Raw genomic sequence first — 21,442 nt, forward strand, 5'->3', positions numbered from 1 at the left:
TTCGGACCAAAATAGATACGTCCTAAACTTTATTCAGCGTTCCAATTAAAAAGTTCTTGTGTATACATCTGTTATATAACTTTCCTTTCATATTATTATACATTACTTTACACATTTGGGGAACAACCGTGCCAAACGTGAGTCTCCCTAGATAATCGATAATAAAATTAGTTCAGATGTGAATTGTTATATTTGTGTATTTGATACTGGTTAGTGAAATCAAATCTATTCAGATTGGCTTATCATTTCATGATAAGCATGGTAGTTATGCCACACCCCAACTGCTCATGCATATTCATTATTTTGAATTGTAGAAAGCACGTGCAGTCTGGGGGATATAAAAGAGGATTGATGTTAATTTTTGGGTGTGGGGTTTTTAGATAGAATTTTAAGGAGTTCACAAGTTATATTTAGTAGTGAAATTTTATAATATCAGAAATGATGCTGTATGTTAATTGAATACCGTATACTATGTAGCCGCATTTATACTTAGATTTAGTGAATAGTAGAATAATATAGAATAACAGAGCTATATCTTGTCTTTATTTTTTATTTAAAACTGCAAACAATTAATTGGATTTCGATACGTGCAGTACGAATCTAAAAGAATTCAACAGCAATAAAAAAAAACGTGAACCAAAACAAAGTCTATGTGGGTTAAAGATTTAATAAGATGACTTTGAAATAATAATAAGTTGATTTCAATGAAAACGAAAAAAAGTTAAAAAAAATGCTAGTTTTTATAAATAGGCAATTGTGAGTCCATAATTGTTCACTTCATTCAACCACCGGTATGTGGGAACTTGGCAATCAAAACGTTTGGTTTCTTCTCTAGATATTTCCCTCATATAAGATGAAGATTTTTAAGGGGTAGACCTAAGTTAAAGGAAATAAATCTTGAAATCATTGATATAATATTTCACCAAAAGCCTTTCAAGCATTAATTTGATATAGAACGAAAATTAAAAAAAAAACCATTTTGGCAGTTTTCATAAATATATAGTAGCAAAAGGAAACACTTTCAGTGCACAATCGGATATCGCAGGATACGGGTCACGTGGCAACTATGAATAATCATATTAATATATGCTTTTTTGTAGTTCGACCACATGTTTTAGCAATGTTAGCATATTGTGGTTTGTTACCTTTGAAATACATTCATAGATCTTGCTGTTTATTACATACATTTATATTTACAACAATAATTAATGATTTCTTTTTTAGAGATTTTTCACCAATTAGAGATTTTAATAGTTGATAGTGATATTGTTAACGCTTTTTGTTTATGCATTAGTATGATGTCAGAGTAATGCATATTTGTGACGGTTTCCTAACCAAGGGCTTTGACCGTGGCAACAATGATAGTTTAAATAGCAGGGTTATGTTGCTACAAGATTGAAGTCATCACTACAGAAGTTTTATGGTAGTCATCATGAACTCGTGGATCGTTATAGTGTATCCACCTGCACCATGAATACTGATTTATTCAACGGGTCATATTTTTCCTTTCCTCGTTTGTCTACCCCCGGACTTGACTTTTTTATGAGCAACTCGGCGGGTGCTTCTAGAAAAGCAGAAGACGCTTTCCCTACCGGTGCACCTGGTCCATGCTCCCAGTTTTTAGTGGAGTCCGAGTTGCTCATTTGCTTTTGTTACTTTGTATGTATGATTTCAGTTACTTTATGTTCTTTGTTGTGTGTGTTTGGTCTTTGTCCCTTGACTGCATTCTTTTGATTGCCGCTATGACCTTGGTTTTCTTGATTACTCTTTTATCAATATTGTTGTCAATCATTTTTTTAAAAATTTGTTAACATTAATCGATGACTTTCATTTCATTGAACTAATGAGACGATAGATTTTTAAATTGGAAAAAAAAAATATTTGACTTTGTTTCATCTTTCATTTCTTGACTATTGACACGAAAAGAATGTCATTTTATGCATGTTTCGTCAGCAAGTAATGTAGTAAGTGTACACATTGTATTTGTCTAGACGCCAAATCAACTTATTTCAACATGCTTCATCTTTTGTGCATATCCTCTAGTTTGTTGTACGACCTCAAAAAATTGCGGTCGTGTTATGTTATGATGTCTTTGTTGTTGGCGTCGTTATCCGTGTTCTTTGCTATTTTTTTTTTATTTTCGTGCGATAACTTTAGTTGTAGTGAAAAGGAATGTCAAAAAAATTTGATATGTTGTTACTTGTTGCGAGAGGTATCTTGGTAATTAAAATTGGGTCACTAGACTGTTCCGTTCTGCAAAAAGACCATACCATAAAACAGGTGTAAAACAGACATTTCATTTTTAAATTGATGTAGGTTTATTTTTCATTCAATATGGATAATTCTTTTTTTGTGTGTGTGTCTTATAGAAATTTGTTCTTTGAATATTTAACTGATTTTAAAAATAGAATTATGGGGCAAAGGTTGGCGAAACTCTCACAATTATCTTTTTAATTTCTTGTCCGATTTTGATTTTTTCCCCATTGGATTCTTCATGGTATTCCCTACCTGTACTTTTCAATCAGTATTGGAAGATGTTTTACCATTTTTAATTAGCAAAGAATCAAAGGGGCCAAATGTCATTTTTTAAAAGTCCATTTTAAGAATTTTCCAGCTGATTTTATTGATTTTATTGTAAATTGTTTCCCTTTACAAGGGCTTTGGAAAGTATACTGGTAAATTTACTTTATCATAGGCCATTTTCGAGATTGTTCCATAAAAGCACACTAAAATTTCCCATGTTTAAGTGTGCTAAAACTTATATTGTGTCCACACTTGCCTTAAGTAAACAGAGTTCAACTGTATGCAATCGTATCATGCTGAACTATTTTTTATATGTTAGAGACAGATTCCCTGAATTGGTAGAATTGTTGTTCCAGATACAAGTCGAATGCAGATTCACCGTGTGGGAAATTATTCAGCATGAATCGGTTACATATACATACATATTGACTGCCTTTGGTTGATACTTTTGGGCTAATATAACGAGAATAGTTATGGTGAATATGTCAAAGAGAAAAAACCCACCGGGGTGAAAATGTCAGCTCAATGCCAACCGCCCCGTGCAGGTCCGGGTGTCAAAAGAATAGACCTGCAGCAGCGCTAAGCTTGTCGTAAAAGGCGACTAAATGGTGCTCAGAACCCTAGCCGGGGGCTAGGCCGCTCTGCCCACAGAGCAACTGGGATGTGTGCCCCAGGTGGTGGAATGGGGTACCCCTGGCGTGTTACAAGCTGGGGTTGTCAGGCTATAGTACGGAGATCATGACCGCAAACCATAGTGGTGCACCGTGTTAGGAAAGTGCCACGTTCCTCGCACGTTAAAAAACCCTACTGTGGTATTCTCCCGGAGTAGGAACCATAGGACTCCGCCACAGGAGGCTAAATTGCCCGACCCTACCCACCTCTCCCTATTTACAGTGGCAATCAAAATTTGTCGGCCCCTTTGTCCTTGTGACCCATCCCTTTTTCATTTCATCATCATTTCATGTTGATTTTATCATCACTTTCATGTTCATCGTCTGAATATAGCTGAAATATTGCTGGTCGGACGTTAAACCCAAACAAACAAACAAACAAATCAATGCCAACCATTGGTCTTCAAACGAGGAAACCCCCACACCAAAACCCTCACAAAGTAGGTTTGATATTTCTCTTTGTCACACTCGCCCTTTCTTTTCCGTGTAGCAGTTATAGCATTTTATAGGGGGTTTTTGGTAAAATATGTGCAAAACTAGTAAATTACCCATGATGACAAACACAACAAGAATTTCGACCTATGTAAAAAAGTAAAACATTTTAAGAGAATATTTATTTGTTTATTTCTATATTGAATATAAAATGTCACAATTAAAGACTGTTGTGCAGTTGTTTTTACAGTTGTAATAAATCTGAAAACACAATTCTATTGTCTATATTATTCCTTAATACACTTCTTCATAGTAAAATCATTCAACAGGTTTTTTAGATGCAAATACTGTTTTAAGCATATGGTATCATACCGTATATCATTACACGAAACTCGAAATTAAAAAGTATATTGAAAAAAATAAACATTACACTCATAATTTAACTGAACACTTTTTGACAAAGTATCTTATTATTTCAATTTGTTTTCATGTGAATTAGCGCAATTGAAATATACAAAGGAAAAAAAGCATAAAAGGTTGTATATTCGTACATATGTGATATTTGTGAAGATGAACACCGACAAACTGTTGTTCTTAAATATGCTTTTGATTAAAAAAAAAAAACAAACAAAAAACTACTTCAACACTGTTTGTCGATATGATGCTGAAAAAGTTCTAATGAATTCAAAGACAATCAAAAAAGACACAAATTGCTGCATTGAGTTTTGTGAATAATTACAATTGTACAATTATACCACAAATACAACAGATCGTTTTTAAATTTATATTTACTAAGTAGTTGCATACTAAATTAATAAAAAAAAGCAGGTTTTTAACAAATGTTATATTATTAGATGAGAGAAGAGCGCTGTAACAAATACAAAACAAGTTCATTAGTCTAAAACAAGACTAGAATACAAAAACCCCAAAACAAACAAAACAATAAAACAAAAATAAAATTTGTAGACAAAATAAAAAAAAATATAGCTTGCAGCAGTGTTTGATAACAATACAAAACTACAAAACGGTATTTAACACAAAGAACAGAACAACAAAAAGTAAGCGAGCAAACAAATTGCATCTGATGTTGCTGCAATTGCAATAAATACTCACAACAAATAAAACAACAAAAAACAAAACAAAACAAAAAAACAAAAAACAAAAAACAAAACAAAACAAAACAAAAAACAAAAACAACAAAAACGAAAAAAAGGAAAGAAACAGAATACTTTAAAAAGTCACAGTTGTGGTAAGACCTATAAAACGATTGTTGTGAACACCTTTAATGGTGTTTTTCCCCTCTGGTCATGGTAATAATGGAAATTAATCTTTATTATTCATCATTAGGGGACATTCAAAGTGTAACCATTGACATACTGACACATATTACTTGTAAATGTGTAGGGAATCCCCCTGACTTGACTCAGTTATTGAAACAAAGCCACGTGCATAATAGATCATAAAACCCATAAAAACAATTAAAAAACACACTAATATTTGCAAGTTATAACATATTTTTAAAAAAGTGTTAAAAACCACCTTTCTGTTTGCTAACTTTGGGAAATAATAATTGCACAATTAAAGAAAACTGTTTCATTGAAATAAAATATTTATTATGTCAATATCACAGCCACGTTAAATACGAAGCTTATATCAAGCAGAGCTCGAAGTGTACACGTGTTTACAACATCAGCAAGAAAACACCTCAGAAAAAATCGAAATTGAGACATTTTGGCTGAGTGTAATGAAACAAATAGTACAAATAATAAACTATTAAACTTATCTTTGAAACAGAACTGAGTCTTACTACCATATATGAATTAATTAAATTCCCTTCAGGGGATTGCTAGTATGTATGACAAATTTTAGAAAAAAATCCTTACGAATATCATCTTCTTAAAAATATATAATTATCACTACTAAAATAGTTACAATTTAAATTTTGAACATGGTAAGTTTTTTTATGTACTTATATAGTATAAAAATAAATCGAATTATTTTTTGACTGAGTAAAGTGTTTTTCTCTCGTATCAAAACATCAAAAGTTAGTAAAATAAAACGTGTTGTTAAAAAGTGTGAATAAATTAAAAACAAGTTTTTGACATGAATCGAAGGAAAGAAAATAAAAGTACTAACTCGTCACTGTAAAGAAAATTGAATATATAGATAAATAAATGCAAGTAATAACCAAACCTCTCCTCTTAAAGATATGGTCTTAATTCGTCTTTCTCCATCTTGATTAGATATGACCGGCACTTACTACTTCTTACGAAAGAATCAAAACTAAAACTAAGTCATCTTAATTAAAAAATCATAATCACCTTTGAAAAAATTGTATTATTCTACGAGTTTAAAAACTTACTGAAAAAAAAACAACATTTAAAGTTAATTTGGCTGAACAAAGCTAATAACTAGTGTACACAAATGATTTACAGGGAAATTAACGAATTAATATAAGTCTATCACAGTTCAGTAGATTAAACATCACGAGACAGAAACGCATGCGCACTATTGGAAAGTCAGTGCGCCATATCATGTCGACTTTTATGCCAAGGAAAACACTCTAGAAATGATTTTTAGGACAAAGCACTAAACATTATCCATACATTAAACCGACGGTCTTTTTACCAGCTCCATCATCATTTAGTCCCGGAACACCATTCACCCTCCGATTTTCCCCATATGCACCGGTTTAACGCACTGCTAACTTTGATTCCGATTTGAACGCAGATTCAGTTCAGACCTCTATGTCAGTTCTACTGAGCTAACGTCAAATAGAATGGGATGATGACAGTTACATTGACTGTTCCAGATGCTATACCTCGCCCGTCGTCGTTGGCGCAGCTGCGGTTGTTGTTTCCTCTGCTTCGATTTCCTGTTCTTCTGTTGGACCTACTGTACTTGCTGGCGTTGTTGTTCCGAATGTAGTACCGTTCGTATCAGTTTTAACCACAAATTGAACTGTTCCGTTTGCCATTTTCTCCTGGGAAAGAACAATGTTACTATTAGCTTCAATCACGATTGGTCGACCTCCTGTTGCCTGAGACATCAAAGTGACACTCATTTTTGTTCCATTCGTTCCGTCTGTTTTATTAGTTATTGTGATGTCCTTTAATACTATAAAGTTTGGATCATGCTTCCCGGTAAGACCAGTACCCTGATTAACAATTTTTACTTCTGCAGTATTGTTAGCACTTTTAACTACTTGGATTTTCCTGTTTGAGTCAATGGTAGCGATGCTTCCTTTTTGAAAGTTTGAAACGGCATTTTGAACAGTTTTACCGACACCTGGTTTCATGGCGCTAAGTGGAGGAATCGTCCTCATTTTCTCAATCATTGTTAGTTTTTTACGTTCTATTAAAGGTTTACGGATTTTAGTCGCCATCTTGGATTTAGGTATCATGGTAATAATAGGTGTCTTCCTTATAACTGGTTTTCTGTTTGCAAATGCGTTTACATTACGATTAATAAGACTAGGGAATGGAACATGAATACTTTTCTTTCTAACAACATTCACATTAACAATCTGTTCGTTTTTCTGTCCAATTATGTTATTAAGTTGTTGTGCCGAATTCAGGAGTCCCTGAGCATTAATACTGAGTTGCTGTGGGCTCATATTATTTATAATGTTTATAAGTTGGCGTCTAATTTCCTGGTCGGATTTCGGAGGCCGATTTGGATTTTGCACTTGATTATTTATAGCAGGAATTCGGTTCATTTTCCCTAAAAAGTTATTTCTTTTTCTCACTAAACCGGTATTAGAGTTTCGAAGTGTTAAAGGAGTGGGAGTTATCATGTCTGATATGATTGACTGAGTTGATTTAGTGGCTATAAAGTTCTGTTGTTGGCTGGTGGGATCGACACCTTTGTTTAAAATACTCTGAAATGTTTTTGACATGACTTTTCTTGGTCGCCTGTGAACCATCGATGGCGATGCGACTAGACTCCTGCCATTGAAGGGGAAGTAACTTTTTCTTAAGTTCTGAAATTGAAAAAAGAATAACTTGTAAACAAGAATAACAAAATGCTTCCAGTTATTGGTGTAGTCCGGGTTACTCATTATCTTTGGTCTTAATTTGCGTGTTGTATTAATTCATGTTGTGTGTGTCTATTTGCTTGATCTAGTCGTTATCGCTGGATTATTTTCTCTTTGGTAACCGTCTAATCCTGGTTTTCTTGATTTCCCTTTTAATACTGAAAAGTATTAAAGAAAAACAAAAAAGAAAACCAGGTAAAATTATTTCTTGTTCAAGTTAATCGAAATCTTGAAACGCACAATTATGGGAATGATAGTTTAGTAGTTCAAGCTTGCATTTTTTTCACATTACCTAGGGGTTGTGGTTTACACCTATCTTTGTTGTTCAAAAAACTTAAATTTTAAATGACCTTTAACCATCTTGATTGAATCGTGATTAAGATGAAGGTATATTTTTGTATTAGTATGTGCATAAATCATATTTAAATAATACTGAAAAAAAACTAATCAAATAAAGGATAAAAAAAGATGTGGACAAAAACACAATGACCAAAGACAAAAATACGTAGCAAATAGTCCTTATAGGGATATTGAAACTTCATACTATATGAATGAACGGATAGAACTAGGTTATGATGTAGTTGGAATGTCTCTCTGTAGGAATTATGTGACATGATTCAGGTGTTTTATGGTACTTAATGCAAAAACAACGAGAAATCGCCGTACCTTTTTATGGAAAAATTGACACCTGTCTTTCACTCAAGCGGTGAACTCGAGTCATCATGTAATAAATATGTCATTCACTATAGTAATATATTTGATTTGTTGTAAATTTATTTGAACTTAATTTGTGTATCCAACCATTCAACAATTTGGTTAACCCGACTTTCTTAGGTTGACATATCAGAAATTAACACAATTATAAAAACTTATTTAAAGTTAAATCAAAAAGTGTATAACAAGTTATTACACAATTGCGCTTTTAAAAATTTCATTTTAATTTTAGATAAAATTTTGATTTCAGATGTAAACATTAAAAATCGTTTCCAGACCAAAGAATCTGTGTAAAGTTTAAACAGACCACTGGCGACTTAAAGTTACTTTCTAAAATCGTTAACTGATTGTAATATTATATTTTATTCATGTTTAATTTCCGAGTATGACTGTATCGTTTTTATAAACTATTTTCAGTATTGAAGTAATTATATTTTTTGTCATGAAATGTTAATGAATTTGAAGTTAAATATCTGAAAAGTTCATAATTACATGATCAATTATCATATCAATTGTATTTTTAGCGTATTTTCTAACTTCAATACACATAACTGCTACATTTATATAGTTGCTAAAATTCTTTATGCATAAGATAAAGAATGTTTATAGAATGCTTGTTTGTTTGTTTGTTGGGGTTTAACGCCCGAGCAGCAATATTTCAGATATATTCAGGCGATGAACATGACGTAGATGATAAAATGAACATGAAATGATGATGAAAAGAAAAATGGGATGGAACACAAGGATCATGGGGTCGACAAATTTTGATTGCCACTGGAAATAGGGAGAGGTGGATAGGGTAGGGCAATTTAGCCTCTTGTGGCGGAACGCAACGGCTCCTACTCCTATCGAATACCACAGCAGGTTTCTTTAACGTGCGAGGAACGTGGCATCTTTCCTAACACGGTGCACCACTATGGTTTGCGGTCAGGTTTTCCGTATTATAGCCTGACAACCCCAGCATGTAACACACCAGGAGTATACCATTCCACCACCTGGGGCACACATTCCAGTTGCTCTGTGGGCAGAGCGCCTAGCCCCGGCTAGGTTTCTGAGCACTATTTAGTCGCTTTTTACGACAAGCTTAGCGCTGCTGCATGCCTCTTCTTTTGACACCCGGACCTGCACGGGGTTTATAGAATGTGATTTTTTACAATGTAGTAGGTTTATTGTCTTGAAGAAAGCAAATTGTGTTTAAAAATAAATAAAAGTGCTTTAAGCAATTTAAGTAAATCAAAATGGTACTCACCAAAGGTGTTACACTCCATGGTTGACCAAATAAAATACATATAACACCGACAATAAATAACAAAATGGAATTCATTTCTATCTTCATAGATGCAATCCAAGTTACAAGCCAGAAGACGGCGTAAAATTCATAAAGCTTAAGCCTACTGGTTCCACCGGCTACAAACGAAGAGATTGAAAGCAGTATATGAACGTCAAATGTCAGTAAGGCACAGACCGTGACGGTTTATAGGTCTCATGTCGTAGTACACATTTATCATACGACCAAAGGAAGTCAATTACGACTCTCAGTAATCATCAAAATCCTTATCATTATATAAAGTAATTTACTTATGTGTTGTCATCTTCTAATTGGTAAATTACATATTTTATGTAATGTACATGTCCAAGAATTTGCTTAATTTGGAGAAATATCATATATTGTAATTAACAATAAGATAATTAGGATTTACAAATTACATTATGATAATTATATTACCGCATACTTAATTGTCATTGAGAAGAAAACACAACACTATTAAAAAAAAAAAACGCTTTTACACAAACACATACAATTAAATGTTTTAGTTGGATATTGTGCGTACTATAGTTATTGTTTATAAATCGCCGCAACGTTGTCGAATAATCAATGTATAGCAACAATTGTAACTACATCTATATATATATATATATATATATATATATATATATATATATATATATATTGTTTCACGAGAAAGTTAAAGTTCATTTATGTAAAATTTCATGTGCGCCAATAGTATCCTGTTTCTTATCGCTTGTTTATTATATAACGGAAAATCTCTTGATTTACAGTATATATTTATCATACGGCGGTGCTTGCATTTTGATAGAATATGTTTTGAGTAAGTTCATGGTCTGTCCAATATTAATGGCTATAATATTTCTGAATATTGTTCTATATTTTTTCAGCAGTTCTTTTATATTCAGGTTACTTTATCGCAATAGTTGTGTTAAATATTTTAAATGAGTTTTTTATCGCTCGAGTTTTTACTACTGACATCTATATTTAGTTTTCTGCAAAGTGTTTACTTTAAATTTGTCTTTCCAGAATTTTAGGTTGTCCGGGGGGGGATTATAAAGGATTCAGACACACTCATTTGAAACTGTTAGTATTAAAGTCATAATTTTGAACTTAATTTTCATTACAACATTACTCACGATTTATACGAAACATGCAAAAATATTTTTATTTGTATTATACGGAAAATAAATTAAACATGTCTATGGTATATTAACACACACCAGTTAAGGTCGACCTGGACAATTTAAACAAACGAAAATCGCATTATATGGTTCTCTTTAGAGTCCTTAACATATATTGTTCATCACGAAAACGTATATTGCATTTTTTTCTGTGAAATTCACATTTAATTTAGTTTATTTGAAAGAAACCCTTATTCTTTGTGAACATATTCCTGGGTATCGATTTTCGTGGTATCAAAACAAAATTATATGGTGAAAAAATCAATTTGACGTGTATTTTGTTTAGTTTTGTGTCCACTGCGGAAATAGCAAAAATTAGAAATCCGAAAAAATAGTACATTTATAGTATAAGTTAAACCTGACCCGTTGTACCGTATATTCCAAGTATTTATTGACGCCCCCACCTTTCAAGTAATAACGACGAATTGTCACGAAAAAACGATAAAGTCGATCAAATTGATTGCGAAACTATACAACACTCGACCAGTTAAGTCAAATACATTGTTAGTTAATATTTAGGTCCATAAATCAGAATTCAAGAGTTAAATAAAAGAACATTTTAGTGTTCTTAATTGCAAGTATTTTCTTTTGTCCTCCCTATCATGTAGAAAGTAACACATTGGCATGTAAAAAGACTATTTATGATTATGAACACTTCATAAATAAATCAATATAGAAAACTAGAGTTGAACATTACACTCATTTCAAGGTATATTAAAAATAAAATCTTATGAAATAACCCCTTACCACAACAAATCTGATGCAATACATTCCATTCTTAATATCAGTTAAAATATTTTTTTATACTCTTTATTTTCAAATCTGACGCAATAATTACCATTCTTACGGTAAGTTAAAATAGATATTTTGATATTATCAAATAACCTAAATAATAGAACTATCTAAAAAAAGTCAGAAATATGTTATTATGAAATAATTGTGTTACTTTGCAATAAAGAATACTCAGTAACTTGACTGCATAAAGTACAAAATACCAATCATTTCACGGAGCAACCTCTAATCAACAGCATCAGAATCAAATATAAAGGAAGGTTAAAATAAAAAAAAAAATAATTGTATACAAGAAATACTTCAACAGATTCTAATGTTTTTTTTTTATTATTCTTCCGTTATTTGCAAAATTTTCTTTGACATGCTCTCCCCTAATCATCTTTCAAGATATCATTACCAGATTTGGACCATCGATAGAGCTCATTAAGGACTTTCACCAGATGACCCTGTAAAGAATTCCATTATCCATTGTAGAAGTTATCTCCCTTTTATTGGCGTTTTTTTTTTTCAACTTGGTCCCCCGAACTCATTTTTCAGGATATCATGACCATATTTGGTGAACATGCAGATGTCATCAGATTCAATTAGAAAATGATCCTGCTAAGGGTTTCATTACCATCTGTAAGAGTTATATTCCTTTAAAACAGTTTCATTTAATCGCTCATATCTTAAAAATCATAACAGATAGAATAATTCTGGAAACGGTTTCATGCACATAAGCAGACGGCCTAATTAATAAACATAAATTTGTTATCAAACATACGGGAGTTATATTACTTGAAATATCATACTTAAGTTTTAAAAATTTATATTTCGAGAACCGGAAGTTGTAGAGACGTGGGACCTTCATCAATGATCTTTGGTTTATGTGACCTTTCATTTTCACCCAAGGTCACAGGTCACAAAGTGCTAGTTTTTCCCTTTCAATATTTACTTTGGCACGGCCCTGTTGCGTCATCTTTCATTACATTCATTTGGACCATCCATAGACCTTTCTTCGGACTTTACATGATAATCCATTGTAGAAGTTATCTCCCGTCTATTAGCGTCTTATCAATATGGTTAATAGGTCCCCCATACTCATTTTTCAGAATATCATTAGCATACTTGGTGAAAATGTCATCATGTTCTATTAGAAAATGACCCTACTAAGGATTTTATTATCATCTTTAAGAGTTTTGTCCCCTTAAAACAATTTATTTCCATCCCTCATTTCTTGAAAACCATAATAGATAGAATCAATCTAAAAACTGTTTCATGTACACAAGATGAATACCTAATGAATAAACATAAACATGTATTTTATTATCAAACCATACAGGAGTTATATCTCTTGAAATATCATACTTAAGTTTTTCAAACTTATATTTCGAGAACCAGAAGTTGTAGAAACATGGGACCTTCATCAATGATCTTTGGTCCATGTGACCTTTCATTTGCATCCAAGGTCAAAGTTCATAGAGTGCTATAAAGCCTTCTCACTGCAAACTACAGGCCTTGATATTGAGAAAGCAATAAGAGATAAGTGCATACATACAACGTATGAAATGACCCTCTAGATAAGCCCTACATTTTGAGACATTTACAACTGTTAGACTGTCTGTTCAAAAGTTATGACAATTCAAATGTTATGTAGAATCCGGTTTGTGACCTTGACATAAACGTATGACCTTGACCTTGCACGTTTTTTCAAGGCCAGGTAATCCTAAGATGTATGGTGGTAGTTTCATGTCTCTATGACTTCCGGTTCTAAAGTTTGTTATTGTATCATATTTTAATAATCATTGGGCTCAAAATGAGCTCCAAAATTGCCAAAATTATTTTGTAATTTTGTTGTATATGTTCTGCAAATTATCATACAGTTTTCAGATTTGACATACCTTGCCTAGTTTTTGATGTATTGAAAATTGAAGTTTTTAGAGCGGGGGTCTATATGTTAAAATCCACGACTTGGATGAGGTCAATGAGTGCGAAACTTAAGTTGCTTATATAGTTAGGTTGTCGCATATCAAATTAAAGGCCATAATGTGTACATCTCAAATTCATTTATATAGAAAAAGAACCCAGTTGGGGTTAATAAGTGCAAAATGCAATGCTAAAGTTCACAGAAAGTAAAGTTGTTGTATATCTAACGAAAGGTCGTCGAGTTGACATTACAAAAGTCATGATGGGAACATCAACAATTGCATTTGACAAGGTCACCAAGTGCAAAAAGTCAAACTGTTGTAGATGGTTTAATGTGTATATTACAAAGAGAAAATTTTCAAGGGAAAGACCTTTCAATTGTTTAACAAACAATTGACATACTAGTTTGTCATTACTATTTATTTGTACTTAGGTTCATTATGGACTCTTTTCTTTTTGTTTTATTAATACGTTCGGTTAACCAAACTACGTCAGAACATAATTTAATTCTTAAATTTATCTGTTCCAGTTATTCATAAATCAATGGAAAGATACAAAATAATTCATGTAATTATCTCATTAATATACAATAATCCCTCCCACCATCACACTTTTAATTTTACAAATCATACTTTATACCACCAATGATTAAGCGGGGGTGTCATAACTGACCATTATTAACAAAAATGACCACTATAAAGGTGACGAATGTGTCAAATGTCCACTGATCTAGACATACATTCAAAATAGGTCATCCTTGAATGCGGTACATATTAATAAATTTCCATATTTTTAAAACTCTAATTGTCACATATATCCTTGAAGGTGAAAGAATTAAAACTGATTGTGTAAAGTAGACCTGCAGTGCTTATTAACAGACGAATCGAGCGCGATATGATTAACAGATGAATCGAGCGCGATATGATTAACAGACTAATCGAGTGCGATATGATTAACAGATGAAGCGAGCGCGATTTGATTAATATATTTTTCAGTTTACATACTGAATATTTACTGTCGAAATCTGTATCGCATGCGTATCAACCCGAGACTCCCATATAACCCAAAAGCCAACGGCCTGCGGGGTGATACAGATTGAGGGTTAATACCACGTGTGATACATATTTTGACATGTCATGTTCATTATGTCATAAATTTAACTATTTTACAAGTGTGTTTTTTGTAGGGGTGTGATATAGGGTATGCGATATAGGTCTAGGGGTGTGATATAGGGTATTTTATATAGGTCTAGAGGTGTGATATAGGGTATGCGATATAGGTCTAGGAGTGTGATATAGGGTATTTTATATAGGTCTAGGGGTGTGATATAGGGTATTTTATTAGGTCTAGGAGTGTGATATAGGGTATGTGATATAGGTCTAGGAGTGTGATATAGGGTATTTTATATATGTCTAGGAGTGTGATATAGGGTATTTGATATAGGTCTAGGAGTGTTATATAGGGTATGTGATATTGGTCTAGGAGTGTGATATAGGGTATTTTATATAGGTCTAGGAGTGTGATATAGGGTATGCGATATAGAGTAATTGATATAGGGTTTAAAGAAACACTTAAAATGCATATACAAAAAAGGCATATTTCAATATAAATGTATGTATGATATATATGGTTCTCACAAAAACGATTAAATATATTTTTTAAACTAGCATAAACGCACCAAATAATTACCGTATGATATCAAATGATTACTATATAGAAAAGTACCAAGTTTATTAGTGTCACGAATTTCGACATTTTGTACACGTGTTTCAAGAAGTAAATGCGCATCAGCAGCATTAAAATAAAATACAAAGAAGATCTCAATCCAAATAACTACTATATGATTATTTTAGTTCTTATAAGAGGAGTGTCTTCGGATTTGTAAAGAGACACATCGTATATGTTGCACAAAACTGCGACCGTTATGGAGAAAAAACTGTTTTGACGTCTGAAAAATTAGGTCAAACTTATTTATGACGTCGGAAATAAGACTGTCATACATGCAAGTATATGACTTTCGTCATGTGTTTAAACTAATATCACAGTGTAAATATTTCAACGACCTTTGAGACATATCATATTAAAATCATGATTTTGAAATGATTACCACTAGAATCGAGCTATGTAGAGCTTGTTCATTACTTTTACACTTTTCTGAAAATCAATTAATTAATTACCTGGAGTACATTTATTTTAAATTATTAATATCCATCAAAAGTTGTAAACCGAAGGAACTTAAAATTAATCCATCAAAACACACTTGCAAAATGATAATACAATTATGCAAACCACAAGATACCTTTTAAAATAAATATAGTTCCTTTAAGGTTAGCATTAATGTAGTCCGGGGAGTCTATTTTTAGTATCAGTCTTTATATAAATCAGGCAGGAGGTGATTCACGACCATCAAAAACTCAATGAACTCATTTTCACATTTTATTTTGAACCAGTTGTAGACCCATAGTCAGTCTTAGATTGCGATTCCATTGTTGTACGTTTGAGACAAAAATATAGAATTAACATGAAATTGACAATTTTCAAGAGTAATTGTTCTTTATTTGGTTAAATTATAAGGGAGATGAAAGTATTAATTTCTACAGATTTGTAAACAGAGTTACTAGATAAAATACAGCATATGAAGAAAACGGGCATCTTTTGTTCATTGGATTCTGAACCTTGGTTAACCTTTTTTACATTGATATTTCATATGGATTTGTACTGAACTATATTACTGCAAAGTATTAAGTTAAGCGGCTGCTAATTTTAACGGTTTATGAAAAGTCAATATGTTCGCGGTTTTCAAGATGAAAAAAATAAAGTTTTCATTAGTCTGGACATTGTGTGATTACTCTTTTGATCAGTTGTTTTACCGTTTATATTTCAATAAATTAATAACGACCGTTAATACGACATTGACAAATTAACAAGTCCACATATATAATTTCCTATGGCCATTTTAATCTAACAGTGTATATATTCTTATCTAAAACTTAACAAAAACTCACTAAATTTCCCAAGCCAATTGGAAGGATTAACTGTTTACACTTTCATTGCATGTTTACGGATTAACTTTATATTCACAGTACTCGGCGTGTGTATTTAACGTTAACCTTTTATCGGTGATTACCTGTAGTGTGTATTTGACACTTCCATTTTGTTCCTTTTGTGACAAGAATGTTTGCACAGTATTTATTTCTGTTCTTAGATGTGACATGTACTCTATAGTCATTGATACAAATCATTATATAAACTGCATAATGAATTTAGAAATTAAAAACCAAAGCATACATTTTTTTTTGTAATAGACTTAGTATAAATTCATACTTGATTGCATTGAATAATACGACTCTCACACAAAACAATATTTCTATTCAAAATTCAAAACCATGATTATAACAGTCAGAGGAATTGGTAATGTGAATATATTTTCGCGAGTACTATGTTTCGCGTTCTTGAGGCAACCGCGAAAATAGCGAAAATTAGTACACACGTTTACAGTAACCTGAGTTTTTAATGGAGTACGAATTGCTCATTTACTTTTGTTGCTTTGTATGTATTATTTTGGTTAATTTATGTTTTTTGTTGTGTTTGTCTGTTTTCCATGTCTAGGTCTTTATCCCTGGATTAAATTCGTTAAATTTCTGCTAGAATTTTGGTTTCCTTGAATACTCTTTCCGACTCCATAGTAGATAATTTGACTTTTTTTCTATGGATTGAGAATTATGAATGTTCCGTAGAGAACAGTGAATTTGGATATTGTACATGGCACATTATATAAATTGGAAGTTAATACCATTTACTTGAGAGTTGAAATACCAAACGTACCGTGAATATTGGTTTTCATTGGGCATCAAATACACTTCATAAGCAGTTTGTCTGTGATCTACTCTCTGAAATATGTAACGAACTACAAAATTATTCTTTATCGCATACATTTCTAATGTTGTAATGATTACATTTGGATTTGCTTCATTTCAAATCGAAGTGCTGCAAACTTTGTCTTCTTTCTCCGAAAACTTTTTTTAAAGCATTGTTGGTCACCTAGTTTCTAGACACTATTATTTAGCACAAAGTAGTATAAAAATATTTCCTTTGTACCAGGTCACTTTCCGGTGAAAATAAGACAAAACGTGAACTTGTCGTAACCCGATTTGACGCACCTGTCGACTACAAAGGACTTGCCTTTCGGCCTATATTATTTTTTACATACATAGATCAAGGTCCTTTCCTCCTTTCCATGATGTAAAAGGAAAATAAAGATGCACAGGATTCGAACGGTAAAAAAAACACAATCCATGGTTAACGACTAGACAAAGAAAAAGGACACACACAACATATGTATGAGGGTTTTCGAATAAGTCGATTTTTTATTCGAAGTTTTCCAATTGCAATATAACATTAGTTCATACCAGATAGAAAAAGTTCCTAATCAGTGATTAGTATGCTTGTTGAGATTGACCTGACAGTTTGGCTTCAAGTTAAATAAGGCTAAACTAAAGATTTTCCATTGTCAAAGGTATTAATTTTCGGAGATAGATAAAGTGTAAGAAAGCACATGAGTTCTTTTAGGAGATTCTTTTTATAAAATCGGTAATTTTGTTATTACCATTCATTTTGAAAATATCACATAATGATTAGAACAGATGAAAGATTAAATTCCTTAATGTAACTAATATTCCCAAATATTTGTCAGTTTCTTGTGCATAAATCTAAATAGTCATTCAACAGTTTCGTGATTTAAATGTAATAAAAGTTTTATTATATTAATTTTATGTAGGTTATATTAATATATACGTGACTAATAAACGCTTAACGACCCGACCTTTAATTCGAGATTGGATCATAACCTTTAAACTGTCAGAAATTGCAAGCATTGAGGAGTAAATGTGTTGATTCAAGTTCAAAAACTCTTATCAAATTTCATTCACATGGCCGATTTCTCTCAAACGCCATTTTGCACAAAACAATTATCGTGGTTTCAAAGTTTGAAGAACCTGTTTTTTAATCATATGCATTTGTTATAAAAATGAACAATTTGAGAAAAACAGAGGGACGCTTTATTTTGTAATAAGTATCTTGTTATTGCATCCTTGTCACAGTTAATTAGTGCACCTTAAATTTTACCTTCATTGTATCAAAGTGTTATGTGTCATCATCATATCATATTAAAGAACCTAACGTTCAGACAGCTTAACACGAAATAAAGGTTCCTCCTTGTTTACAACATGACAAAATTTGTAATATCCATATCTTATTGGTATTGTCGTATTTTGAAGATATAGTTTTTACCTGCAACAATAACTATTACAATAACAAAAAAAAAATAAATTTAAAAAAATGAAAAACATATAAATAGAACGAATAATAAAAACTTTTAATCTAACTACTCATGTATTAAATAGAATATAACTACAACTGGAAAACGGATCATGCTTGGGCATAATTACAAAACTAGAAACATATAGAAAAAAATAACACAATATTGAGTGATCAATGATATGATACTGATTTATTTTTGTTAATAATTGAACTTGAACGTCCACCCACATTCGGTTAAATAATTACCATTAGTCATCCTAGACCAATGTACAAGTGTCTTGTGAATGCGAAACATAACAGTTTTATTTAATTTTAGGATTTTTACTTCCTCTGTTTGATTTGAATGCTGTAGATTAGAGGTTACCCCTTAAAACACGTATACAGCACTTCGGAATATCAACATGAGTAATATGTTTGGTTTTTTTCCATCTTTTTGGGTTATATTGTCCCCTATGATAAGAAGAATGTATATATTTTGCTATAACTATATAATGCGTGATATAACTCGTAATGACTTTCCGAACTTCACTGTTTTATACTCACTATGAAATACTGCAATTCAGTAATTTTCTACTCATTGAATACATTTTGAATACAAAAAAATATCGATTGTTTTCAAGGTGACTTGCACATTAGAAATAGTTTTAAAGTGTACATGAACTAGAATTTAGTATTGTTTTATTTTTCACATAAACGGAAAAAAGTTCAACTCATTCATTCTAATTTAATGTTTCATTTCAATCCGTTTGCCGCAAAACGTCATACCGTAGTCTAAATACAACTATGGTTACAAGAATGGCAACGACAAAACAAAAACAAACAAACAAAACAAACATGAATAAACAATTAACAATAATCGTTGTCTTGAAAATTATTTTATGCACACCGTTATAACGTCTCGCCAACATAGATTTGGTACACATATCAGTAAAGTTCATATTGTTTACAAATACCAAGACGTATAACTATTTCCAGTTTATTTATACAAGACCACTTGCAACGAATCTGTTTTCGAAATGTGTGTTGCACAATAGGCTGTATACCTTCACTATTCTATAAGTAGAAAAGTACGTAATATTCATTTCCACAAGTGGAATTCAGAACTAATTTAGGCAACAAATGATTGTAAGTCTTACATCTGTTTTCATGGTAAGACTATATATTTTGATTTTGAATTATCTACTGCCAATTAAAAAGTGTTGACATTTCAGCTTTAAGATAATACTTTTTTAGGGCAATTCCCCATCTGAAGGTAGACATTTTAACAGATTTTTATGCTTTACTCCATGTCAGTGTACTTAAACCAATGAAACGTTAAGTGTAAGTGTTAGTAAGTATCAGGCAAAATGGGAAAAATCAGAAACTTGTATGTCAAAACCCCACCAATTTGACAATGAAATATCACTCAAAGATATTTTTTTTCTATTTGAAAAGACCATAATTTGATCTCTGCATCAATGTCTTGAAACAATCCATAAAACAAAAATGTTTCAATAGAATATTAGAAAAATGAGGTTTTTGACAGAGTTATCTGCCCTTGAAATGTCCATTTTCAGAATGATATGGAAAATCTGGACTGTTTTCCTTTATTCTGATGTTGCAAATAGTCAAATTACACTATCAAAAAGATATTTTTTTCATATCATGATTCATCGATTACCTGATTCTCACAGGGACTGACAATTGGCTTTTTTTTTCGATAAGAAAAACTGCATACTTTTGCTGTTAGTGGGCTGTTTCTTTGTATATTATTTTCAAACAATTTTGACAGTAAAAACTGTCAGAACAGGAGACTGAATAACCCGAAAAAGTGTCTAAAATGGAAAATTTTCAATCTCTATTTAGATAAATTTAAATGCCTTTTGAACCGGACTTTAGTCTTAACTGAACCAATTTTGAAGTTTAAAAGGGACTTAGTTTAGATAGGTCTCAATATGAATGTACTTTGCCAACGAGAAAAACGTAAATAAAATCTGAAATTTATTCTACTGACGTCAAAAATTCGTAAATAGAAAATTGATAAATTCAATTACCGAAAACCCAATTCATAAATGTAAATGATTTTTGTTAAAGAAAAAACAATGACTTGCTATTTATTGTATGTTCTGAAAGTGTCACTTTACCGGTGCACCTGTCCCAGGTTTTAGTGGAGTCCGAATTCTTCATTTACTTTTGTTACTTTGTTTGTTTGTTTGTTTGTTGGGGTTTAACGTCCGAGCAGCAATATTTCAGCTATATTCAGACGATGAACATGAAATGGATGATAAAATGAATATGAATGATGATGAAATGAAAAAAGGATGGGACACACGGACATTGGGGCCGAAAAACTTTGATTGCCACTGGAAACAGGGAGAGGTGGGCAGTGTCGGGCAATTTAGCCTCCTGTGGCGGAGCCCTATGGTTCCTACTCCTATCGAATACCACAGTAGGTTCTTTAACTTGCGAGGAACGTGGCATCTTTCCCAACACGGTGCACCACTATGGTTTGCCGTCAGATTTTCCGTATTATAGCCTGATAACCCCAGCATGTAACACGCCAGGGGTACCCCATTCCACCACCTGGGGCACACATCCC

General features: G+C 32.1%; 1 protein-coding gene across 1 annotated transcript; it reads right to left on the minus strand.

Annotated features, from left to right (window-relative positions):
- Positions 1–3,845: 3,845 nt before the first annotated feature.
- On the minus strand, positions 3,846–10,238 carry LOC148596549 (uncharacterized). The gene is made up of 2 exons (XM_088564236.1): positions 9,626–10,238; positions 3,846–7,608 (listed from the first exon to the last, which is right to left on the minus strand). Exons 1-2 carry the CDS (start codon positions 9,710–9,712, stop codon positions 6,442–6,444), a joined length of 1,254 nt encoding a protein of 417 aa, XP_088420362.1. The 5' UTR covers positions 9,713–10,238; the 3' UTR covers positions 3,846–6,441.
- Between the last annotated feature and the right edge of the window lie 11,204 nt (positions 10,239–21,442).

Source organism: Perna viridis, chromosome 15 (assembly GCF_037379345.1).
Source record: "Perna viridis isolate PV_CMFRI_1.1 ecotype Kerala chromosome 15, ASM3737934v1, whole genome shotgun sequence".
Taxonomy (NCBI): Eukaryota; Metazoa; Mollusca; class Bivalvia; order Mytilida; family Mytilidae; genus Perna; species Perna viridis.